This window comes from Cynara cardunculus (assembly GCF_001531365.2).
Source record: "Cynara cardunculus var. scolymus isolate 2C chromosome LG 5, CcrdV1, whole genome shotgun sequence".
Classification (NCBI taxonomy): Eukaryota; Viridiplantae; Streptophyta; class Magnoliopsida; order Asterales; family Asteraceae; genus Cynara; species Cynara cardunculus.
The window spans coordinates 36,544,330-36,570,419 of record NC_037532.1 but is presented as its reverse complement, the minus strand read 5'-3'; the positions used below and the strand labels follow the sequence as shown (position 1 = coordinate 36,570,419).

The following is a 26,090-nucleotide window of genomic DNA, read 5'->3' as shown; positions in this document are numbered from 1 at the left end:
GCATACATTATGCACCCGTTTCATTTTGCATTTCACCTACTAAATTGATCAACTACACCATCACTGAAACGGGGTTCACCATCAAACCAGTTCACTACTCATTGTTCAATTACGCCATGAACTAGTTTCACCTTCATGAAACTTGTTTCATGTACATAGATTAGTTTATTTCGCTCCTGATTTGATAAATTCATTCCTTTAATCCTTACAATCTTAAAGATTCTGTAGCAGATTACAATCTTCAAGATTATGAATCATATTCATCATGTATCCGTTTCATCATGCAATTATTTCATGACGAACAAAATACATTATGCACCCGTTTCACTACTCTTGGTTCAATTACGCCATGAACCAGTTTCACCTTCATGAAACCTATTTCATGTACATTAATTTTCTTATTTCACCCGTGATTTGATGAATTCATTCATTTAAACCTTACAATCTTCAAGATTCTGGAGCATATTACAATCTTCAAGATTCTGTAACAGATTCATCATGTACCCGTTTCATCATGCAATTATTTCATGACGAACCAAATACATTATGCACCCGTTTCATTTTTCACTTCACCTACTAAATGGATCGACTACACCATCAATGAAACGGGTTCACCATGAAAATGTTTCACTACTCATTTTTCAATTATGACATGAACCTGTTTCACTTTCATGAAACCTGTTTCATTTGTATTAATTTCTTTTTTCAATCATGATTTGATGAATTCATTACATTATGCCTTACAATCTTCTAGATTCACTAGCATATTCAATCGCATCATAATATATTTAGTTCAAATTTTTAAAATTATAATATAATTAAATATTTAAATGTTACCATTTATAAAATTTCCTTTATTACGTTTCCTTAATTACGTTTCCTTAATTAAGATTTATTAATAATTTCCATATTTAATTGAAAATATTGTAAATGACCGAAATATCCTTATTGATTAAATTTAATTAGAACAAAATGGAATTTTCCTATTGGTCGAAATTAGTTTACACGGTTTCTTAGAAATGCACGTTTTTCATTTGAACGTTCCCCCATATATCTATAGTTCTCGTATGAACATGAGAATGGATACATGGTATTTATATCGTAGGAGTTAATTAGTTATTCGTCATTGTATTTATAATTTACAAATTTAATGCATAATCATAAAATATTTTAATTTCTATTCATTCAAATCTACAATTCACAAATGCTAAAACTATTTATAAATCTTGATTTAAACATCTACACGTATTTTCTAATTGTTTGACACCTTTACTAAAACATACAACAGTAAATTAAAAATATTATCGAACGACTTCTAAAAGTTATAACCGGTTTAAAAACTTTATTATGAATTATTATGTGATTTTGTTCAACTATGTACCCTGTAAAAAGTAACGCCAATCAATAGACATGGCCGAAAACTGATCCTGAGCTGGGCCGAAATCGGTCTTGGGTTGAAACTTGAAACAATAACAATTCAGACCGGTCCCGATCCCATCGAAAATACTAACTAGTCCTGGACCGGACCGGACCTTATTTTTGAATGAAAACCATAACTAGTCCTTATCCGAAACCGATCCCAATCAATTTCGGGCCGGGCCGGACCGGGACCGAAACATTTGGCCTATCTCTACTAGTTAGGCAAAGGGTGTAGAACCTTTTTATCTTTAAATATTGTAACCAATAATTAAATATTTATTAACAAAAAGATACAATTTCATTTGCTCCCAAATTCCTTCCCCATTCACATCATCATCATCATCTCTCTCTCCTTCCTTTTGGAAAGCTTTACCTAATTCTCTCTTTCTGCTGCATATATAATTGTGCTTCTGGCTTCTTGTTGATCCTCCTGAGTCCTGACATCTTCATCTAGGGATTACTTTCCTCCTGATCATTACCCAAAGAAACTTGTCATCTTGTTCATCAATGGCTGCAACAAACCTATTATAGCCACCCTTTGGGAGTTCAAACAATATATACATACATACATACATACATATATATCTGTATATGCACTTCCAGCAGGTAATCAAGCTCTCTACCTACTGAGATCTTGCACTATACTATTCAAGGTAGCTACCTACCTAACTAGGGCAACAAAAGGTACAATCATCCATTCATCTTTATGTTCTTTCATTTTCACAAGAAACCCTTTTGTTTTTCTTTCTGGCTAATCTTTATTTATACTTCAAGAAAGTCACCCAACAAAACCCTAAATGATACATCACTATATATATATATATATATATATATATATATATATAACATGCAAAGATTCATAATTTGAAACAAAAGCTCTACTGTTTTCTTGGTTTCTGCTTCAATGGGTTAAGTTCTTGAATTATATATATATATATATATATGTGTGTGTGTGTGTGTGTGTGTAGATCTATATAGTAGGCTTATAACTATATACAAAGATTCTATCTTTCTTTCTTTCTTTTCATGTTGACTTTGATCGATCGATCTAAAACCATCATCAATGGCAGTGTTTTTTCATCTGTCTTCGAATCCTAAAAGGAGAGGGTGGGGGACAAATGGGTCTGTACTGAAAGATCTTTGTATGTGTGTGTGTGTGTGTGTGTGTATATATATATATATATATATTCTTGTAAGGAAAAACTGTTTGTTGCAGCTTTTCTTGAGAATAAAACGGACCAGTTTTGGGAGGATTCCAAATACGTACAGAATAATCACAAAAGAAAGCAGCAGTAAAATCATAAAGAAAATAATGTAGATGACAGACAGTACTAGCTAGTGATGTCTGTAGTCTCATCTTCCAGCATCATATATACCATGATTTCTTGAAAGTGGTTGAGGATTCAAGCAATACCACATCTGTTGCTATATCATTTGGGTTTAAATTCAAGATTGATGTCTTAACTTGGCATGAATTTACCCCTTAATAATTAATCCCGAAACCCTATTGCGGTTTTGACTTATGATCTCAATGTGAAAGGATATACTTTTTCACTATGGAATTTGTTGATCTTGATCTTTAATGGGATTGAGAGCTTTGTACTTAATTACATCTAATTGAGATAGAGAGAGAAAATTGGTACAATTTGGAGCTAAAAGTCTAAGAAATCAAAGTCAAATTCACATGTGAATTCGAAAACTGATGGGGTTTGAAGTTCTAAGGTCAAAGATGATGACCTATTATGAGATGGGTGTATATGGGTTTGCCATGATGATCATGATATATAATCTGCATGCTAATTATGGAAATTGGTTGTTCATATGGTATATATATAGGCACATGTTCAGTTGGGAACTTAACCTCCACGTGTTGCTAACCGACATTCATAGGATATTCATTATGAATGGATGTATGATTCATCATGAATATTGTAAGAAATTCACAATTCAGGATGAATGTGGACAAATGGGACACGTTTTCGCTCCCGTTTGTCCCTTAGAAGTGAGAATTGCAACTTAATTCACACCCATGACTTCATTTCTCAAAATATGGTTTTTAATCATTGTTACAGAACATAAACATATGGCTTCTTCTAGCCATCCAAGTGCTCCCTGTGCTGCCTGCAAGTTCTTAAGAAGAAAATGCATCCAAGGATGTGTATTTTCACCCTATTTTCCGCCTGAAGACCCGACGAAATTCGCCAACGTGCACAAAATCTTCGGGGCAAGCAACGTCAGCAAACTCCTTAACGAGATTGCACCTCACCAAAGAGAAGATGCCGTCAACTCTCTAGCGTATGAGGCCGAGGCACGTCTAAAAGACCCCGTTTATGGTTGTGTTGGTGCGATTTCCGTACTCCAAAGACAAGTTCTTCGACTACAAAAGGAACTCGATGCAACAAACGCGGATCTTATTCGGTTTTCAAGTAACCAAAATACATTAATGACTCCATCATCAAGTTCAGGAAGTTCTCTACAAAACCCTCATGTGTTGCCTCCTCATTATGGTAATTATTCATGGAATTATAACCCTAATTAAGGAATTGAAAGAAACGTCTTAATAAACTGCTATATATGACGTAATTTTATAGAACCAAACAATTGAACGACCTACGTAAAAGCATTGCAATAAATTTATAAGACATTTTTGGACGTCTTAAATAGTTTTTAAGACATTTTTTTAGAAATTTCTTATAGGACATTAATTTTTATAACAACTTTTTTGAAATAATGTCTTGTAAGCTTAATTAATAGGACGTTTCAGTTCAAAGTTGTCTTAAAAATCTATTAAGACACTAAAAAATGTCATGTAAACTTATTGCAACGCTTTTAGATATGACGGATATCTGTTTGGTGTTATAAACTTGGGTTATAAAAAAGTGGTCTATTATGTATCTGATTAAAGTGTTTTAGCGTCCTGTAAACCTGATTTTGTTGTAGTAAGAAGATAAAGACAAGATGATGGTAGGTGATATTGTATGTGAATATATGATCATGTTTTTTAAGATATGTGTTAATTAATGTTATCTTATGTTGTATCATGATCAGACCCTTTGATACCCTTCTACTGCATTCGTTTTCGTTTTAGGGTCTATTTGTTAGCAGCTTAATAAGTTTAATAAAACTCCCAACTTATTCTATCATATATACATGACTGTACAATGCTTAATGATATAGAAAATGACTTATTCAATAAGCTCTTAGGATAAAGCTTTATGCGGAAAACCAAGTTCTTTTTGAAACATGTCGTCCCTCCTAATTCAAAAAACACGTTTCTTTCATAAATGTAAAGACTTTAAAAAAAAAACCCTTCTTAATCTATACAGACAAATTTATTCATGCACGAATTAAATTTTCTAAGTGCCCGTTTATCAAACGCTTACTCGGGTAAGTGAACACCAAGTCACATTACCTTACTGGATGAATATGGTAAGAACCAAGAATCTTACTCGGTAAGAGCGAGACAAAGACCAAAAGTCTTACCCGGTAAGTGAGGGCGACTCTTACCACGTTAGCGCTTACCGGGTAAATTGTTGCATACGATACCGTTTTGGTGGACTAAAATCTTACCCGGTAAGTAAATGACGGTGTTTAAATTTGCCAGTAAGCACTAATTACCGGGTAAGTATTGGGTAGACAGATTAAGATCTGATAAGCTAATGTTTAATTGAAGTAAGTTTTCCCCAGTTATAAATCAACACACAAAAGGGTGCTTACTCTTTAGGGTTAAGGATTGATTCCATTTGCAGTAGAAAGAACATTAAAAAAATTAAAGACAGAAAAGATATGATAGAATATATATGATTAAGCATCACTTAATTATAATTTAGAATGGATTTGCAGCTTTTTAATTAATTAATAACACCTTAATCATTAATCACTACTAAATTAATTAAACATATGCATAATTGTCTCTGATAAGGGAGTAGCTGAACTGAATTAAGTCAGATCCAGAATTTTTGCTAAACAGGTGCACCTTTAAGATGGATTAAAGATTCGTAAGATCGTCCAATATCTTTTTACCTGAATTCCACTGTTTCAAAAGGGTTTTTTAAAATGCTTTTTGATTGATTTCGAGCTATTTTTTTCGGGGTTTTGGTCGATGTTTATTTTATTTTCTAATATTCAGAAGTACCCTTCAAAGTTTAATATATACACCTTTCATACCTAAGAATTTTGATGAAATTCAGTTGAGCAACGGGGGACCCACACCGCCCCTGGATTAATTGATTAATTATGGTTGTGTTTTTTTTTTAATGACAAATTGTATAAAAAAGTAACGTAGTTTAACTTGATTCAAAACTTCTATTTTGGTACCTTAAGATGTAAAGTCTTAAACATTTAAGTACTCGAGTTACCATGCTGATATGACGAGTGATGTGATATTCAAATCAGTATTATTTGCTGAAACATTAACCGGATACCACATCACTCATCACATCAGCATGGTAACCTAATGCTTCAACTGTTTACCTGGTACTTAAATGTTATGAAAGTTTTGAAAGTACGTTATTCAAAATAAGAATAAAGTTAAAAAACGTTACTTTTTTCATGCAATTTGCCCTTTTTTTAATTGAGAAATTAATAATTTTGGGAACTTTAATTAGGGTATGGAATTTCTACATAGCTACAATATTCCATTTCTCAGTTCAAGATATTGACTTCTGATATGAACAAGGTAGGCTGGTAGGTGGGTATGCTTTTATCTGACTAGTAGGACAGACAGTTCTCTCCTTAGCCTTAGGGCAAGCACGAAATCAATTAACAGCTTCTAAAGAAAAAAGGACGACTTAAGACAACAAGAACGGCCAAAAGAAGTAAGTCACTTGCAAACCCAGAAAGAACTAAAAGAAATCGATGATGTGTCCCGACCAATCAACGAAGAAGCACTAGCAGATGAGATTGGACCTATATAGACTCGGAAACACAAGAAAAGACAGTCTTGGGGGTCCCCAAAACATAGTGAGAACTAGCCCTTTGAGGAGCTCTCTAAGCTGTCTAACTCTCTATTACCATATGCAACGAGAAACCAGGTTCAATAGCTGAATATAGTATGTAAACAACTGAATAGAAATGAGCACTTGCAGCTGGTGAAGGAGTAAAGGGTTTCAAGAAAAAAAATTCTCTTTAATGCGACTGTGGAAAGGCTGTTCCTGCTACATTTCGCTAGATATATCAGTATCTACTTAAGGCCTACTTGTATTTTACTAAATAATTCTTTAGCTATTTTGAGAAAGTCTTAATTATGTAGGCAGGTGTATAGTCAAACATATATAATATTTTTAGTGTTGAAATGATCGATAAAAAACAAGTACAATGTATAATTTTATGTCTGTCCGACAAAAAATTCAAACCTAATTATTGTGGCACCTATTTCTCTGTTTTCTCTTTAAGAATGGGGGGCAAAAGACCTCTTGGGGGTCCTTTTGTCCTTTTCTTGAACAGTTATTTTCATGACTGATTTAAGTCTTTTATGAAAAAAATCAGAACTACAGATAGAACAACTGTTGATTTAATCGAGAATTTATAAATCCTAATCATAACTATACATATAATAGTCTTTATAATAACAGGGTTCATACAGTATTTTAGCTTCCAAATATGCACTAGTCTTAGAAAACAGTTCAGCTTCCTCCGTTTTGTACTGGTTATTTTCCTTGAACTTTATGTTTATTTAAATTATATTATGATAATTTGATTCTATTTTGGTAACTTACTTTCAAAACTTCCATTTTGATACCTAAGATGTAAAGTTTTAAATATTTAAGTATCCGGATAACGGTTGAAGTATTAACCGGTTATCATGTTGATATGGCGACTGGCGAGTGATGTGGTATCCAACTCGGTATTATTTGCTGACGTGGTTAGTGACATGGATCTTTTTCAATCTTATAAAACTAGTCTTTTTTAAATCTAAAATTAGTTTTCAACCGGTTACCTAAGTACTTAAATATTTAAAATTTTACATAATAGATACCAAAATGAAAGTTTTGGAAATACGTTATCCACAATAGGAATCAAGTTAAAGTACATTACTTTTTCATGCAAGTGGCCATTTATAAAACATAAAGAAAGTATAATTTTAATCTCTGTGTGACTTATAAGAACATTTTTAAAATTGTTATATTTTTGCTGACAACTAAATATATTGAATAATAACAATTTTAAATAATTAATTTATTAATTTTAATTAATATTTAATATTAAAAATAATAATTTATATTAATTAGAGATATAACTGAAAAAGAGTGATAAAAGCTCATGAAAATTTCGTTAAACTTAATTTATGATTGCCAAAATTGACCTCGTTGTTTTTTTTGAATTAAAATAATTTAATCAATTAAAATATTAATAAAAAAGTAATTTCATATTTAAAATAAATAAAAGAAAAGGAGGCAATCAACACTGTATTTACACAGAAGAAGACTATTATTAACTGATCTTGTAGGATCTTCTAACAATCATCCCTCGTGAATCCACAGTAATTCTTTTCTATTTTAATTTCATATTTATTTTTAATTTTCTATGATAATTAATAATAGTGGGGTTGCAATATTAGTATGTATATATATATATATATATATAAGGTTGAGTTCACGTGAGACCAAAGATTTTTCGTGAGACCCGTGAGACCAATTTATATTCATTGATCAACTTTATAAGCTAATGATCTAATGGTCTAAAGTTGCACGGTGACAATTTTGTAATTATTGAGAAGTCTCGTGGCGTTTATGAATATTCAGATCTGACGATTGTAGATCTAATCCAATGGTTGAGAATTGGTCTTACGGGTCTCATAAAAAACCATTGGTCTCACATGATCCCAAGTCTATATAAATAAATATATATATATATATATATATATATATATATTTTGTGTGTGTGTGTTTGGAGAAAGAGAATTGGGATCACGTAAGACCAACATGTTTTCGTGAGACCCGTGAGACCATTTTTTTACACTTGAAATTCACAGCAAAACGCGGTGAAAGTAACCTTCACAGTGTTTTTGTTGTGAAAGTTCGACTTTTTTTTACCTTCACAATGTTTTGCTATGAAGTTTTAAGTATAAAAAAGTGGTTTCACCAAAATGGACTGTTCTCACGTGAACCTAACCATACAATATATACACACACACACACACTAGTTGTGTACCCGTACAATGCGGCGGGAGCCGTGAATTTTAACGATTTTGAAGTTTCATTTGTTTTATTAGAGAAGATTTAACGATAATATAAGTTAAATTTGGTCTTTACATATTAATACAATTTGAATAAATAAGAGTTATGGTTCCAATTACAGTCTATCGATGAAAAAAAATTGTATGACAGTTTAAAATCCAATATATTTAAAATCTAACATATTTAAACGACTCCACAAATGTGTTCGATTTACACCAAGAGCAAAGAATCAAGAGATCGAGAGCGAGACCGAGAGTTTTAGAGCAATTGAATAGGAGATGAATGAAAAAACTTTTAATATCTCATGATGAATATTAGTTTGAATCTCACATTGGGGATGGGGAGAAGACATAACGGTATGAGAGGATGAAGAAATGAGTGAAATGTGTTAAAAGTATATTGGGAACATGAAAATATTAAGTAATAATGTGCATTTGTAACTTGTACTATATGTTATTTTAATTGTAGATTAAAATATTTTAAAACTAAATGCATAAAGTAGTAGTACTTAATGCATTATGAGTTGTTTTTAAGACTTTGTGCATTAATTTTTTTTTTAAACTTTTGATAAATCTGGTTTATAAGGTAGTGTATATATATATATATATATATATATATATATAAAAGACCAATTTATGTTCATTGATCAACTTTATAAGCTAATGATCTAATGGTCTAAAGTTGCACGGTGACAATTTTGTGATTATTGAGAAGTCTCATGACAATTTTGTGATTATAAATGTTTAGATTGTAGATCTAATCCAAGGGTTGAGAATTAGTCTTACGGGTCTCACAAAAAACATTTGTTCTCACATGATCCCAAATATATATATATATATATAGTTTAGAAAACTAGTTTATTAACCTTTTCTTTTTGACAAGACTTAGGAAATTATAAGTTATTTATCTGTCAATTCTCAAAATTGGATCTGAATTTATTATGATATTCATCTGGTTAAATGAACAATTAAAAGTGGTTTGTACTACTATATTAACTAGTTTGCAATTGATCAATGGTCTCTACTATTATATTAATATAAAATTAAAGAATTTGGTGTCAATGTTATATAATATTTTATCCCTAATCAAAACCTGTAATAGTAAATAAATTACTTCATTATGATGGACGAGTAAATACGTATTTTTTCCCACATTTGAAATTTGGAACATACGCTCCGGTTATTATAACGTACTAAAATTATACAGATATTCATACATATGATATAATTATAAGTAGATACATATAAAGATAATATAAAACTATATACAATTTTATATGTTAGTTAATATAATATATAAATCTGTATTTCATTTTACCCTGATCATATAACTTGTGAATGTTAACCGCAAGTGTGGTGTCCGATTGGTTTGAGTTCAGATTCAAAAGGTCAAAAGTGTCTGGAGGTCCCAGATCAAAACCAAAGAGGAATAAAAATCCCCTTGTGGCCACGAAGGTTTAAATGCGGTTACTCCAGACTACCCGCGAAGCGGATGGTCACCCATAGGATTAGTCGACTCACATAGCGGGTTGGATATCCATGTTATATATCAGATTAAACTATACCCTCATACAAATATTTTTTTGTGTATTCAATGTTTGAAAACTTCAAAGAACTGTTTCAAGTAAATATACACTACTAAATGGAAAGAATTTTACCTACGGACTTTTCCATGGGAAATTCGTTCCTAAATGGCAATTGGTCATTAAACCGTTACAATAGTTAGTGGGTAATTCAAATTAATGATAGATTACACAGGTATTACTACCGAACCATTGGTATTTTATGGATGATCTGTAGGTAATCACCTGAGGAAAATTTTCAGGGTGATTTTTGTAAGTGAAAGTCATTTGTTTTGTAGTGATTAAAACTTCATGGGTCAAAATGAACTATTTATAAAGTTAGAAGTAGTGAAGTGTAAATATAGAGAGTCTTCATCTTATAATGGGTCAAGTCTCTCATCTATCACATCTGGGCCCACCTTCTAAAGGTCAAGGCCCACATTGGCCCATCTCAATCTCAAGACTTTTATTGAAATGTTTAAAATGTTTAAAATTTCATCATTTTCTGTATAATTTTATTATTTATTTATTTTTATTAAACTTGATATTCAGCCTGCTATGCGAGCCGACTAATCTCAGGAGGACCACCTTCTATACGAGCCGACTAATCCGAAGACGACCACCCGCTTCGCGGGTAACCCGAAGTCACCGCATTTGAAGACATAAATATCTTCATCTGGTCTACATTCATAGATGACATCATGGTTTTTCTTTTGACGGACTTTTTTGATAAAAAGTCTTTGGCGTAACGGTATGTGAGTTATTGGTCTCTTTGAAGGTCAAGGGTTCAAACTTCACCAAAAGTAAGAAGAGTGTGTAAACTTATTTGTTCTTTTTGTCGTATATAAATATTATATACTTCAAAAAAAATATTTTATTTGCCTGTTATTTTTACTACGTTTTGAGAAAAGATGAAGCATGATAAACAAGACAATTTACGTATAAAAAAAACTGGTTGTTTTCCCTCTTCATACAAGTGGGGCTTTGAATTCCAACAATAACTGAATAACTTGTCATTCATGTCTTGCAGGTTTATATGCATGTATACATCTGTAAACTCCTAACATCTACAAAAGCAAGCTTTTAGTACAAACTATACAAATCAATCTCAACCATCTATCTGATCTGATGAATATCTAACTGCAACCACACAGGAAGGAAAACTAGCTGTCCCTGTTGAGTTGTAGCACTTGTTTACTATGGAAATTAACACAGGCTAAAAGAGAGAACAAGAACGGGTTAACTCAAATCTCGTAGATAACACTGAAGCGGGACAGTCTTGTGGATGATGAACTCTGTTTAGCGCTCACTGGTGAGAAATAGCGCTCTCTACTGTTAAGGGGATGCAAGCAACAACTATATACATGAGGGTACATTAGTCTTTTGCTGTCAAAAATATATTTCGTAGTCTAAATAGTTAGATTATAATAAATGAACCCTGGTTAACTTTCGTAAATACTTCAGTCTTTGAATATCTCGATTGTTTCCTACTTTGAGTGTAAATCTCGTATGGTTTGTATTTAATTGGGACTCTACTCCCATATAGTGATGGCCAAAAATCGATCCCGGGCTGGGCCGGGCCTTACCGGTCCCGGTCAAAAAAGGCGAGCCCGGTCAAGTTTTATTGTAAACGGTTATGGGCCGCCGGTCGCAACCGGTCCCGGTCATTAAAAATTAATATTTTTTTTATGATATATATTTTTAATACATTATAAAATTTGTAATTTGGGTCTCTCAAATACACTTTTAAAATGTGTTTTATTATAATTAAAATTACATTGTCGTACAAAATATAGTGATAAACCGAGAATTGTGAACGTTTTTTTGCATTTCTTGCGAATCGAGAACTTAGTATGTAAACCCCTCAACCAACACACTTATATACAGTGTTTAGAAGGTAAAAAAAATACAAAAAACGGTGGTAAACAACTAATTTTTTGAAAAATAATGACTGTATTTAATATAAAAAACTACATTTTTGAAAATTTTGGTCGGGCCGGGTCGAGCCATAACAATCCCGGTCCCACAAAACCCCTAAATCCATAACTGTTCCTAGACTTCGGTCCTATAACCGGTCCTTATCGGGCCGGTTTCGCCATCACTACGGTCCCATATGTATTATGTTATGGAGTAAAAAGTAATCACTTTGATTTTTCTTTTAATGGGCCAAGTGGTTTGCTTTCTAAACACATTATAAATGGGCCTTTTAGCCCAAATAGGCCCATCCTTAAAGGACTTTAAATAAATGGGAATTTATTAAACAATTAAACATTTACATGACCTTCCAAAAAAAGTCATCTTTTTTTATGTAAAATCGAAGTGATGAAGCTTAAGAAATTAAACTTGACCGTTTATTAAAAACTTATCTGATAAATGTTTACCGGTACCATATGCAATAATTTACCTGATAAGCTCATATCGTGGTAAGAGTTGTCGTCTTCATTTACCGGGTAAGATTCTTGTTCCTTGTCTCGCTTTTACCGGATAAAATTCTTAGTCCTTGTTATATTCATCTGCTAAGGTAATGTGACTTGATAAGCGCTTACTCAGGTAATCGTTTGGTAAATGACCCCTAATTTTTTTTCCTGGGTTATGTTTCATGCTCATAATATGTCGAATTGAAGCAAAGGATGTCGATTAACATTTTACTGAGTAAATTATTGCATATGATATTATGATGTCGTTTTAATAGATTTAAATCTTACTCGATAAAGTAAGTCAGAATATCAATTTTTACTGATAAATGTTTATCTGATAAGCATTTAAATAGACTCGTCGTAGGTCAACGACTCGGGTCAATACTTTAACACGATTAATTCATAAAATTAATTTATAAAAAAAATGAAAATGTGGCTCTTCCCAAACATTCTTAAAAAAGGAAAATGAAACATGTACTTCATGCAAACCCTCGTATCTCCACGTCATCATACACGTGTCATCACCATACACCTCCACCTCTTCTTTATAACCCCTTCCACCTCTTCCCACCATTCCAACTCCAATCCAAATCCATGGCTACCACTTACGACCGTCACACTCAACACACCGCCGGCGCCGGTCCCGGTCCCGGCCCCGGCCGCTACGATCGGACCGACGACAGACTCGTCGGCCCTTACTATTACAAACAGCAACAAGGCCCTTCCGGCAGCAAAATATTGGCCATCATCACCATGCTTCCGGTGGGTGCCATCTTTCTTGGTTTATCCGGCCTTACCTTTGTTGGAACCTTAATTGGACTCGCGGTCGCAACTCCACTTTTCGTCATTTTCAGCCCGGTTATCGTGCCGGCGATTCTCACAATCGGGCTGGCGGTGACAGGGTTTTTGACGTCAGGAACTTTCGGGTTAACGGGGCTGAGCTCGTTGTCGTACATGGTGAACATGCTCCGGCAGACGGCTGCAACGGTGCCGGAAAATGTGGATTATCTGAAAGGAAGGATTTCGGATGTGGGAATGTATGCGGGTCAGAAGACGAAGGAAGCGGGTCAGAACATTCAGCATAAGGCTCATGAAATGGGAACCGATCGCGATCGTGATCGCGAGGGTCGTGCCGGAGTTCAAGTTCAGGCCGGTGCCGGTGCCGGTGGGGGAGTGGCCGGGGGCGGGAAAGAAGGTGGGAAAGGTGGTGATCGGACTTAAGAGATGGGATTTGAAGATGGGAATCTGGAATAATGTGTTAGGTGTAAAAGCTTTGTGGTGTTTGTAATAATTTGTTTTTGTTTGTATGTTTTGTTTATGAAGATTTGGTTTTTTATATCGTGAAATGTAATGAAAGTTGGTCGCCGGAGATGAATAAAGGTGCCGGAGCCACCGTATGATGATGATCTCCGGCGTGGAAACTGGCAGATCGTAAGTATCACGAATTCATGGTTATATAAACAACTCCATTGAACAATATCGGTATTCATATGTGAAGCTAATGGTATTCATTATGAATGACTAGGCATAATACAAATGAATACAAATACTAGAGAAGGAATTAAGCACATGTCCATTAGTAGCTTAATGGGACTCGTGAAACTTCTGCGGTTGGCTATACGTAGTTCTTTGGGAGGAAAGAGCTTAATGAGTTCAGTGAGTAGAAAAAGCTTAATGAGTTTAACTAAGACTCCATTCATTTTTTATAGAAAATAACTTATTCATTAAGTTTCTATTAAGGGAGTTTCATGTATAAAGCTAAAAAATGTCTTAAAGAAAACGTTTTAATGAAAAAATCCTCCCTAACAAAATCTTATAAATAGAGATCATACAGAATGTTTTCTATTTTATTTATAGATGATTTTAATATTAAAAAAAAAACTAACCAACACTGCTCTTTGTTAATAGGATTTAGGATAACGTGAGACAAGACTGTTTTTGTGAGATACGTGATACAATATTTTTATACTTGAAACTTTATAGCAAAACGTTGTGAAGGTAATACAAACCTTCTTTTTATCTTCATAATGTACGTTGTGAAGGTAATAAAAACCTTTTTTTTTATCTTCATAATGTTTTGATGTGAAGTTTCAAGCATAAAAAAGTTGTATGAAAATTACAGAATGGGTCCTTACAAAATTTTCCTTACGGATAGAGTAAATGTGGTTTATTCTTCGTGAAGTTTGGTCATGGGTATTCTCGTCTTTTCACTCTTTTGGTCAAGGATATTATCGTCTCTTTTTTTTCTTTTCACGGAGTTGTGTTCTTAATTTGTCTCCTTCTATGATAAGAAAAGTAGATTACGTACGGTTTTTATCTATATCTATTTAGTTTGTTAAAAATTGTGACTATCTTCCTTATAGTTCTGAAATTACGGTTTTTTTTATTTTATTTATGGTTTGTAATTTATAGCTATTATCATCCTTTAAATATAAGACACAAAAACAAAGTATAAATCACAAAATGACAACAATAAATTGTAAAATCATACAGACGAAAACAACAATAAATTATAAATTATAGGAACAAAAATAACAATTTTCAACAAACCACATGAACGAAATATGATCTACTTAAAAAGTTACACAAATTTTTGTGGAGGGGTGAAAAAAGAGAGTAAAAAGACTAAACTACCCTCACATAATGAAATCTTTTTTTGGACAAAGTTAGGCAAAATATGATTGGTATGACGTAAATTACTAACAGAGTTAGCCTTAGAAATAAAAACACCTATGAACTGTAGAACGTATGAACATAAACCGTAATTTTAAAACAAAAGTCATAATTTTAACCGAAACATAAATAAAGCATGTTTTTGAGAAAATTTTTTTATAACAATTTAAAATATTTATAAAATTACACATCTACCCGCTCAAAATATATCCCATTAACAAATAAATAAGGTTATATGTGTAAAAATGACAATTTATTTTCTTTCTCCTGCTAAAAAATATAAACATTTATTTTATTTTCTTATATATTCAAACTATAATAAATAAACTTATCTTGTCATTTCTGTAAATATTTTAATTAATTCGTTTAAACGTTATCCGAGTCATATTATCTTGCCAGATGAATATAACAAAGACCAAGAATCTTACCCGGTAAAAACAAATATCAGGAACGAAAGTCTTACCCAGTATGAATGTGACGACTTACCACGGTTAGAGCTTACAGGATAAATTGTTGCATACGATATCATTTTGATGGACTACAATCTCACCCAATAAATAAATGATAATATTAAATTTTACCCTGCGTGTGGTCCGTAACTTTATAATCCACCATTTAACAAGTAAAAAATGGAAGGTAATGATAAAAGGAGTTCCATATAACAAAAGTGAAAAGGCAAAGTGGTTCAAATTATGTACATAAAATCAGAAACCAAAATAAAACCCAAAGAAGAAAAACAGCAAAAGGTTAACGACCAAACCAAGCCCTTGGTCCTTGGCTTTCCACCCCATCCGTCATTAACTTATCCAACACCACATTCAAGTCCACCGCCTGTCCGTTTTCCGTCAACTTCCTCACCGTAGCCCTTACCTGATCTCTCGGAAATCCCATATTCGTCACCTTATCAACCACATCATCAATCGGAACCCTATTCCCACCGTTACCAGAACCAGAACTAGAAGCACCACCACCACCACCAACTGTCGCAGCAGTAGGAAGGGCCTGAGGTAATATCCTAGCGGTAGGAAGCTGCGGGTAGCCGCTTCCACTGCCAGGTGAAGAAAGTTGCTGGGATTTCATAGGTGACCCAGGTCCACTTCCGTACTGAGAACCACCGAAATTGTAGGGTTCACTGAACCCAGGTGATGGTCCATACTGGCTGGAAAACCCTGGACCAGACCTGCCGGATGGTGGTTCATACATTTGGGAAGGGTTCCCTTGAAATTGCTGTGTCGGGGGGCCACCCCCAGGTTGGCGGATACTCGGTGGATAACTCTGAGATGATAAGTAAGGTGGTTCTTCGGAATGGTGGTTCGGTGGCAGCTGATTCTGGGAGGGATTGGGATTTGAGTGAGGTGGGTGTTGGAGAGACATTGGAGGTGGTTGAGAGTATTGCATATGAGTTGGTGGTGGTTGATACTGTGGCTGCGGTGATGGTGGTGACACCTTAGGGGGTTGAAGTTGAGGTGGCGGAAGTTGGTATTGCTGTGGTGGTTGTTCTGCAGTTTGAGGTGGTGGGTAGTAAGGATCATGGTGGGAGATGGGAATTATATTCTGAGGAAATTGGTTTGGATGGTGGACCGGAGGGGTCATGTTCTGTGGTGGAGCGTTAGGAAGAGTAGGCGGAAGTTGGTGTGGAAGGGCGGGAGGAGATGGTTGTTGATGAGATTGTAGAGGTACGGATGCCGCCTGCTGCTGCTGCTGCAAAGATTCAATATGACCGGCAATTTGGGGTTCCGGTCGCTGTTCAACCTTCGAGATTTGAACTTGTGAGAGCTGCAGCTGAGTCTCGAGTATTTCTTGCTTATCCTTCACAACCTGTACACCGGACTGTACCTGCACGAAATTATTCATAAATACCATGATAATATGAATCGAGGGGACAAGAAAAGGATTATACGGCACAAATTTTCCTTCTTAAAGCCGTGCTTGGTACTCAGACAGGACGGGACCGGACGGGCGAGAGGTAGGGTTTGGGAGTAAGATGCACTCGGATCTTACCTCTGCCCAAGGGGTAGAGAGGTTGTTTCCATGAACACCCTCGCCTTGCAAAAGCGAATATATCATCCATCCCAAGATAAATGCCCACAATGAAAATGGCACATGGTTTTAATAGTATGCACTTTTTAATTAATTAAATGACAACTTTACCCCTGATAATAGGAGTAATGAATTACTCCATCAAGGGTAGAATTGGAAAGAGACCGACTTTTGAGAATGGACAGTGATTTTGGAACAATTATTACACTTTTTAATCAACTAATGACAATTTTACCCTTGATAATAGGAGCAACGAATTTCTCCGTCAAGGGTAAAATAGGAAAGTCACCTACTTTTGAGCGGACGCTTATTTTGGGGACAAACTAAAATAAAAATGTGGACACCTGTTTCGAGATGGAGCGAGTATCTTCTAGATAGATGGTACCCGTTATAGATGCACAAGACCCGGGCTTCTTCGGGACTTTGCACCTTGCGGTCGAGTGGCTTCGCTCCTATACTAGAACCTGGGCCCGGTACTTCCAAGCCCGTTTTTAGTGAACGAAGAAAAAGAATCGGGCTCGTTAAGGCTCAGGCTGGACCGGGCCAGGCTTTGTGGTTGAAAAAAAGGCTCGCTTGAGCTTTTCCAGGCCGGGTTTTTTAGCCCCGGCCTACCTAAAAAATTTCGGCCTAGTTGGCCTTTGAGACCTGGCTTGGACCAGGGCTTGGAGCTCAATAGGCCCAGGATTTTTAAAGTCGGGCTTCAGGCTTGGGCTGTTTTGTGCATCTCTAGTACACGTCAATCGAGTCCAACTGCATATGCATAATAAGAATATTTACCTCTCTAATCATGTTCTCGATCTGCCTCAATTTCCCATCAGTATTTCCATGGTTGTTACCGACAGATATTCTCAAATCATCCACAGAATTCTCCAGGTTCCGAGATCTGCTCTCGAGTTGCGACAGTCGTGCACTGACACCTTCCAATGCGTGCATCAGATTATCAGTGTGTTTCTTCATCGTTCTGTCAATCTCTGATATCAGAGCTGCATCACAGATAGTACGATCCTTCTCCATGGCGGCCTTAGAAGGTTCAGAGGAATCAAGAGAACCATAGTTCTGTACAAGCAATAAAAGGTAAACACGATTAACGATGCAGAAAATGGAAGTTGAGCATAGTAATCATGATAACGAGCTTCAAATTAGAGATAAAAAGTTCTCAAAGGGAACCTGCATCAAAATTGTAAGTGTATAACAAGCCTTTATACACACCTATCTTTCTCTATGTTTCTTCACTCGTCTGCAAATCTAGATTCAGATGTACACCAAGGGATTGATTACTACCTGCTTACCGCCTCTTACAAGGAAAAAGAGGCGCAGCCCTTCTTACCAATCCATGATGATGACCTGGTAAGCTATGGGAAGGGCTCTTGTTCGGTCAGATTAGGGCTGACCCAGACTAAACTCTTAACATAAAGGCATTAATAGTTGAAACTCCTCAAAGTGAAATGTTAGATACATGAATCGTCTTATTTGTCTACAAAGATAATGAGATTTGTTGAGTATACGAATATTGACTTGCATATGAGTTCTGATTGAAAAGAAAAGGTAGTTGTGTATCTGCCTGTAGGTAAAATAAGATAAGTTTTATCGGATGAGAATAACTAAATCTATTTAGGGACTGTTTACCAACACAAATTGAGTAAGCACTAACTGGGTAAGGGGCCGTTTACCAAACGCTTACCCAAATAAGTGCTTACAGGCAAATTTGAATGAAAATAAATGGGTCAACCTGCTTACTCATATTGACTTGCATATGAGTTCTGATTGAAAATAAATGGGTCAACCCGCCTACAATGAGGAAACGAGTTTCCCTTGGTAAAGCTGGTAGGCAAGGCTTTTCTTCCACCCCAGACCCGAATGTCAATCCCGTTAGTGTCATTTTCTTAGCTTTTAGTTTTTAATTTCATATTTATTATGTTTCTGAAAAATATTTGCAATATAAGACTTGAACACATAACCTCACATTTGAAAAGCAATGAACTAACCAACAAACCGATGATGATTTTGTGAAAAATATCCATATAATTGTTTCTTATAGTCAAATGGTGCCACCGCTTGAGAAATATTCTAGGTCCATCTCTTGCAAAATTTATGCCTAAACTCATAGTTTCCTTGATAAGAAACTGTCCCCTTAACCTCCCATGTTATTTTGTTTTCTCTATCTTGTACTTTTACTCGTTTGATCATTAATTCAAGATTATAAATGCCTGCCACAAGACCAAATTACTCTCTTGACAACCAATCAAAGGAAACTTCAGTAGCATATGCACAACAACAAAAAAAATTAACCACAAGGGTGGTGCCTGATTGGTTTGAGCTTGGCTCCAAAGGTCAAAAGTACCAGGAGGTCTCAAGTTCAAATCCAAGGAGGAATAAAAATCCCCTTGTGGCCATGGAGGTTCAAATGCGGTGACTCCGGGCCATCTGCAAAGCAGGTGGTCGCCCTGGGATTAGTAGGCTCGCATAGCGGGTTGGATATCCAGGTTAATCAAAAAAAAATCATGAATAACTATGTTGTTCAATAAGAGTGAGGTAATTATCCCTTTCATCTATACACCGGCAAAAATAAGTTAAATATCAGCAGAAGAATAATTCACATCCTATCGAAGTTTTACCTAAATTCAACACAAGAATAAATCATATCCTATCGAAGTTTTACCGAAACCCCAGCCTAAGCAATTGATGAAAACCTACTCCCAATGGCTGGTTGAACGTCAATCAAAGACAAAACACCATTCCACATCTTCCGATCAAAGAGTTTTACAAACGAATTCCCGAATCAAATTCCTTTATAGTATTCTATATACAATTATTTGATTGATCTTAGTATACAGTTTGTTCTAATTGTTTCGATTTTGCGTGTTTCTGAATTGGGAAAACCAGAAGCAAATTAGATGAATACCCAAACCCCAGCATAAACTATTGATGAAAACCTACTCCCAATTGTCGGATTCTAGTCTCCTATAACTACCACCAACAAATCTCTGAATCAATACTAGTAAAAGCACAAAATATGAACAGTACAGAAACCGAAACATCAACAGAAAACGAAATTTGGCGTAAACGACTTACCCGAGTGCCAAAATTGGTCTTTGATTCAGCTGAGGTCCAAACCCTAGTTCCACCAACGTTGCTGGAATCAAAATTAGCCGGCTGCAATGTCGCGATCGGACGGATAGGCTGGAAGTCATAGTTAGGCAAGATCTCATCCTTCTTATCATCGCCGCCGCCGACGTCATGGTGATGATGGTGGTCATCTTGAGGTGGATGACTGTTCAGATCCATGAAATCTTTGTCTGCGTTGTTTTTGTTTTGAGAACTCGATAGATCCATGATCTGCTTATCCATAAACTGCGATGTATTCATCTAATTCGTTTCTAATTTCCCCAATTCAAAAACATGCAAAATTGAAACAATCAGAAAGAACTGGATACTTAGATCAATCGAATAATTATGTATTGAATACTATAAAGGAATCTGATTTGGGAATTCGATGCTAGAACTGTTTTGATCGGAAGATGTGGTGGATATTTGGAATGGGGTTTCGGTTTTGATCGAGAGAAGTGGAAGACAATAGATAGTTGCTTGAAGAAGACGATCAACGCGTATTGGGCCTTTACAGTGGATTTAGCCCATAGGCCCATATGAAGAGCCCAAATCCATGGGTTTTTTACGGGGCAAATTGCATGAAAAATAACGTACTTTAACTTGATTTCTATTTTCGGAAACGTACTTTCAAAACATCTATTTTGATATCTAAGATGTAAGGCTTTAAACATTTAAGTACCCGAGTAATCGATTGAAGACTGATTTTAAATTAAGAAAAGACTAATTTTAGATTTAAAAAGATTCATGTCACTAACCATGTCAATAAATAATACGGAGTTAAATACCACATCAGCATGATAACCGGTTAATGATTCAAAATCCACATCATATTGTTTTCGTGAGACCATCTTTTTACACTTGAAACTTCACAGCAAAACACCGTTAAGGTAACCATCATAGTGTTTTTGTTGTGAAGATTCTAATTTTTTTCCTTCGTAGTGATTTGCTATGAAATTTCAAATGTAAAAAGTGGTCTCATAGGTCTCATGAAAACAATCTGGTCTCACGTGAACCCAACCCTATATATACTTGGGATTATGTGAGACCAAGGGTTTTCCGTGAGACCCGTAAGACCAATTCTCAATCATTGGATTAGATCTATAATCTGAAAAATTCATGATCACAAAATTGTCACGAGACTTCTTATTAATCACAAAATTGCCACCATGCAACTTTAGACAATTAGATCATTAGCTTATAAAGTTGATCAATGAATATAAATTGGTCTTACAGGTCTCACGAAAAACCATTGGTCTCACATGAACCTAACCCTATATATATGTGTGTGTGTATATATATATATGTGTGTGTGTGTGTGTATGTATGTATATGTATGTGTGTGTATGTATGTATATGTATATGTATATGTATATGTATATTAGAGGCGGTTGAGAGTAAATTTGGGAACATATTATTTACATGTACGGTTGATATTGGTTTATAAAGTTTGTAACAGTTACATGGTTTGTATTTAAAACTCCTTATATATATTATTGTAAAGTATTTTGAGGTAGAGACTTAAAAACCGTTTTATATGCAGTAAGTATTATTTATCAATGCATATTATTTACAATTTCAAGATTATAAATAAATGGTGCACAAGTATGACTTTTTAAAAACTACGTGTTTAAATTCATATAATTAACTGATAAGCATAATCAAATACATGAGAAACACCTTGTTTTAAATACAAAAGATCTAAAATATAACTAGGGTAATCTAATAGAATACCTCATGGTGCACAAGTTTGAAATATCATTTCACTTCTAATTTATAATAGGTGATGATGAAGTCTGAAACTTGAATCAATAAGACTGCTTGTTTTTGTAAACCGATAAATATTTGTATTTATTTAAATTATCTATTTTACCTATTTGTTGAATTTATAAATAAATTTCTACAATTTTACATATTTATTCATCATCATTACGAAACTTACATCTAAATCATATAATTAACATTCATTTAAACAAAAATATGTCATGAATGGTATTTAACACATTTAAATCCTATTCAAATACATCAGTTGTGAGATGTGAGGATTAATTTGGTAAGGATCGATTGAGAGAACTGATCAATTAAGATTAATCAATTGAGAAATGTCGTTGTTGAGGGTTTGAATAACAATAAGAGACAAATAAGATGTTGGTTTACCTCTTACCAGATAAGAGAACAATAAGACATAAATGCCTCTAAAATTTTGAAATAACAAACAGAACATTAACGAATCATTATAATTCTCATATTAAAAAAAATATTTTAATATAAACGATTACAATTAACTTGAAAATAGAAAATATATACATTCGAAAAAGTAATACTGATATTTCAAAAGACGTATTCAATGATCGACAGACTTGTGATAGGCCAAGCCACTTGAACCATGACCATATGCTCCTCATACTTGAACTCCACATTGTCCCCGTTAATATGACATTTGATCGGTTTTTCAGATGCAAATACCCTCATTTCTCCGGCACCTTTGACCTCGACTCGAACTGTACATGATCCATCGACGTTCGACAAAATTTCAACTGATTGGAGAGCGCCACCGGAGTTCAACATGTTCACAAGCCCGATGGGGGCGAACTGGATCGATTTGTTGGGCATCACAGTGATAGGAGATATAGTTACGAGCTCGAAATTGAATGGCTCTAGTGCAATTTCAATGTTGTCGCTCGGTTTTGCTAGGATCAGCTTCTTTTCATGGAACAGGTATAATGCGAAGGCTTGGACACCATCCACAGATACCGAGGGTTTCCCTTTGTGCCATTCGACGTCGGTAGGGCCGATAGTTGAGGTCACGACATGGGAGTGCTCTGAAGCGCATTTGTTGCGCCTCGATTCACGACACCATCCTCCTCCTTGGCAGTTGAACGCTCCAACGACTCCGGTGTACTGATCATATTATAAACCATAAAATACAAAAACGTAAACATTTTTTACTATGTTGTACCAGTATTAAACCATTTTTTCATTTGAATATTTATTCGACATTTACCTTGTTCAAATTCCAAATTTTGAGCATGGTTTTTCCGTCGTGGAGTGGGTCTTTGAATAAACAATCGCGGGTCGGGAGGGCATACCACTGGCAACGTAAGATTGACCCATCGGGTAAAACGAGGCTCCTGAGCAAGTCGAAGTTGTGTTTCCCGACAGAGTCACTGATATAAATCGGACCACCAGAAATGGCTCGAGACGCGGCGTGAAACTCAGCACAAGGATGAGTGGACTGAAACATATCCCAGTCCGGTTGTATAAAGTTCCCCATCCACAAACTGTTATAAGCACAATGTACCATGTGACACCCTTGTAACCAAAATGTACCGTTAGGGTCACCTGATGGATCGGTGCACCAAAAATCGTCCCCTATTAAAAACATATGATAACATTGGTAAGGTACAAGTCATTAATGCAATGGGTACTGAAAGGTACAAGCGATAATGAAAAAACGTACCAACACGGCCCAATGCTATGGCCTCGGTGCCAAGGAACATGAAGTCGTTACAATGCTCCATACTTGCAATTACGCCGTTGCCCTTGAAGTGTTTTCTCATCGACAACGTTAACGCTTTGTAGTATGCTTTTGCGAGCTCTACTCTTCCACCGTAATCTTCAGATAACATCTCCAATAACTATGGGGGAAAAACAAGTAATAAAATTTCGTTTTATTTTTATTATAAAATTGTAATTTATCATATAATATTTGATCGATAATTCTTTTAAGTATGTATTCTTTTAATATAATATATATATATATATATATATATATATATATATATATATATAACAAAGCCATCAGCCACATAAAAAATTGAGCCACGCAAAAACATTCTATAAATCTATTGTAACACTTTTAGATATGTTACTTTATAGTTTGGTCCTCTTATCTTTTTATATATATATATATATAAAGTATCGTGTGAGAATGAGAGTTAAGATGAAAAAATAAGAAGGGATATGGACCTTTGATCACCTTTAATCTCAAAACCACCTACAACAAGACACTGTGAAGTAAACTTTCACAGTATTTTTGCTATGAAAATTCAGTGTTTTGTTGTGAATATTTATTATTGTCTTGTGGTCTTACGAAAATAAGTTGGTTTTTATATATAAAAACAAAAATTAAAAAAGGAAAAATGGAATGATAACGCAAAACGTACATGAATGACGTCAACTTTGACTCCGTCAATGCCAGCGGACTCCAAATGCGAGTGTAGACCTTCATACAGTTGATCAACTTTTTCTGGTGGGACCAACCCAACTCCATTATTGACGATTTTATCAACGGCCAGATCTTCCATTGTCTTCTCGAGTCCAGGCGATAGCATGGGCTTCACTACACTTGATTCTGGGAGCCCATGTATATTGGGCCTTACCCCACCCCAATATCCACAAAGGGCATGCCAAACATACACATACTTTACACTCTTAAAATCCTCTTTGAGATCCCTAACAAAAGCTCCCATGCCTTTGTTAGGGGCCTCAGGTCGGGGACTCTCGTATTCTCGAAACTTGTAATTTTCTACAAATTTCGTCAGCCTGCATGGCATCTGTTCACCTGCAGCTGTTCGGTTCATGCCTTCTGAGTCGATCGGATCGTCGTCGTGAGATATGGACTGCCACCCGTCATCGAGCAGCAGGAGTCCAGGTGGGCACCCACCTTCGACTAGACCTTTAACGCCTTCGATGACTCCATGAGGGTGAACGGTCAGATAGAAGGCATCCCATGTGCACCATCCAAACTTATCGATAATACCAGGTGGCGTTTTCTCCTCCAATAACTTGAACGTTCCAAGGTGCTCTTGGACAACTTTCATTGCTTTCTCCATAAGAACATATGGGTCAGGGCCCGCCTGCATGTAAACGACGCTTCTGAAAGAAGTGTCTGAAACTTTTGTTGACCCACTCTCGACACAGACATCCACAAAATCGTTGTTTCCGGGTTGCAGAGCAGCTCGAAAAGGACCTTCCAGTAATGGGAGTATCAAAACATAAGGACGTCCAGAGTCAGACTTTTCAAGCATGACCATCTGCGTCTCATGCTCCAAGTCTCGACCATTCGAACCAACCCAATGTGTGGTCCACCAAACCTTGAACCGGAATATACTCATGAACCGAATACCACTGAGCTTCCCGATCGGGACCACATGTCGACTACTTGCTTCCGAAGCATCGAAACCAACAAAGCAACCACTTGAAACCCCAGAACAATAAGCATTAACATTCGAAGGGACGTCAGATAAGATGACGTGACTGTCAGCAACAAAGCTCGATCCAGCCAACGTCACTGTAGACGTGTGGCTAACTCCAGCAACCATTTTAGTACCGTTGGATTCGGTTTCGAACAAGGTGGGTGCCATTTGTATGAAAAATAGAAGAAAAACAAAATTGTAATTGAAGGGTTGCTTTTGTAAATATGTGAAAAGATGGAGAGTTGTGTTTTGATTGAATACGGAAGTTGTGGTCGTTATTGAAGGGGGTTGGGGGGCATTTATAGGAGGGTGGGGGCGAAGCTTCATTGGAAGGTGTATATGGTCGGCCCCTTTCCCATTTTTCTTTATGTTTATTTATTAAATTGTATTTAATATATTTAAGCATTTATTTATTTATTTAAAAATATAAAATAGAAATTCAAAAAGTTTCGAATAAAATATCGTAATCGAGTCCTTTGGAATAAATCTGCAGACAGAA

The 26,090-nt window shown here is 35.3% G+C and overlaps 4 protein-coding genes across 5 annotated transcripts; 2 read left to right on the top strand and 2 right to left on the bottom strand.

Annotated features, from left to right (window-relative positions):
* Positions 1-1,762: 1,762 nt before the first annotated feature.
* On the top strand, positions 1,763-4,454 carry LOC112512730 (LOB domain-containing protein 25). 2 transcript variants are annotated; one of them, XM_025118843.1, is made up of 2 exons: positions 1,763-2,103; positions 3,492-4,454. In XM_025118843.1, exon 2 carries the CDS (start codon positions 3,503-3,505, stop codon positions 3,956-3,958), a length of 456 nt encoding a protein of 151 aa, XP_024974611.1. In that variant the 5' UTR covers positions 1,763-2,103; positions 3,492-3,502; the 3' UTR covers positions 3,959-4,454. The 2 variants fall into 2 exon arrangements, with proteins under 2 accessions (XP_024974611.1, XP_024974612.1); XM_025118844.1 differs by having other exon boundaries at positions 1,775-2,025.
* An 8,707-nt stretch (positions 4,455-13,161) lies between these two features.
* Positions 13,162-14,052, top strand: LOC112513417 (oleosin-like). Its single transcript, XM_025119674.1, has one exon. The coding sequence runs from the start codon at positions 13,170-13,172 to the stop codon at positions 13,794-13,796; it is 627 nt and encodes a 208-aa protein (XP_024975442.1). The 5' UTR covers positions 13,162-13,169; the 3' UTR covers positions 13,797-14,052.
* Positions 14,053-15,867: 1,815 nt separating this feature from the next.
* LOC112512412 (mediator of RNA polymerase II transcription subunit 15) lies at positions 15,868-20,819 on the bottom strand. Its single transcript, XM_025118355.1, has 3 exons — positions 20,361-20,819; positions 18,066-18,344; positions 15,868-17,084 (listed from the first exon to the last, which is right to left on the bottom strand). Exons 1-3 carry the CDS (start codon positions 20,652-20,654, stop codon positions 15,996-15,998), a joined length of 1,662 nt encoding a protein of 553 aa, XP_024974123.1. The 5' UTR covers positions 20,655-20,819; the 3' UTR covers positions 15,868-15,995.
* Positions 20,820-22,679: 1,860 nt separating this feature from the next.
* LOC112512411 (galactinol--sucrose galactosyltransferase) lies at positions 22,680-25,822 on the bottom strand. The gene is made up of 4 exons (XM_025118354.1): positions 24,560-25,822; positions 23,854-24,031; positions 23,398-23,765; positions 22,680-23,294 (listed from the first exon to the last, which is right to left on the bottom strand). The coding sequence occupies exons 1-4, from the start codon at positions 25,757-25,759 to the stop codon at positions 22,725-22,727; spliced, it is 2,316 nt and encodes a 771-aa protein (XP_024974122.1). The 5' UTR covers positions 25,760-25,822; the 3' UTR covers positions 22,680-22,724.
* Between the last annotated feature and the right edge of the window lie 268 nt (positions 25,823-26,090).

Excerpts from the sequence above, each read along its gene's own strand:
- LOC112512730 (XM_025118843.1), top strand. The coding sequence starts at position 3,503 with ATGGCTTCTTCTAGCCATCCAAGTGCTCCCTGTGCTGCCTGCAAGTTC.
- LOC112513417 (XM_025119674.1), top strand. The coding sequence starts at position 13,170 with ATGGCTACCACTTACGACCGTCACACTCAACACACCGCCGGCGCCGGT.
- LOC112512412 (XM_025118355.1), bottom strand. The coding sequence starts at position 20,654 with ATGAATACATCGCAGTTTATGGATAAGCAGATCATGGATCTATCGAGT. Across the intron at positions 18,345-20,360 it reads AGACCAATTTTGGCACTCGG|AACTATGGTTCTCTTGATTC; the intron begins GTAAGTCGTTTA and ends TTGCTTGTACAG. Across the intron at positions 17,085-18,065 it reads TCGAGAACATGATTAGAGAG|GTACAGTCCGGTGTACAGGT; the intron begins GTAAATATTCTT and ends AATTTCGTGCAG.
- LOC112512411 (XM_025118354.1), bottom strand. The coding sequence starts at position 25,759 with ATGGCACCCACCTTGTTCGAAACCGAATCCAACGGTACTAAAATGGTT. Across the intron at positions 23,766-23,853 it reads CATAGCATTGGGCCGTGTTG|GGGACGATTTTTGGTGCACC; the intron begins GTACGTTTTTTC and ends TGTTTTTAATAG. Across the intron at positions 23,295-23,397 it reads AAATTTGGAATTTGAACAAG|TACACCGGAGTCGTTGGAGC; the intron begins GTAAATGTCGAA and ends TAATATGATCAG.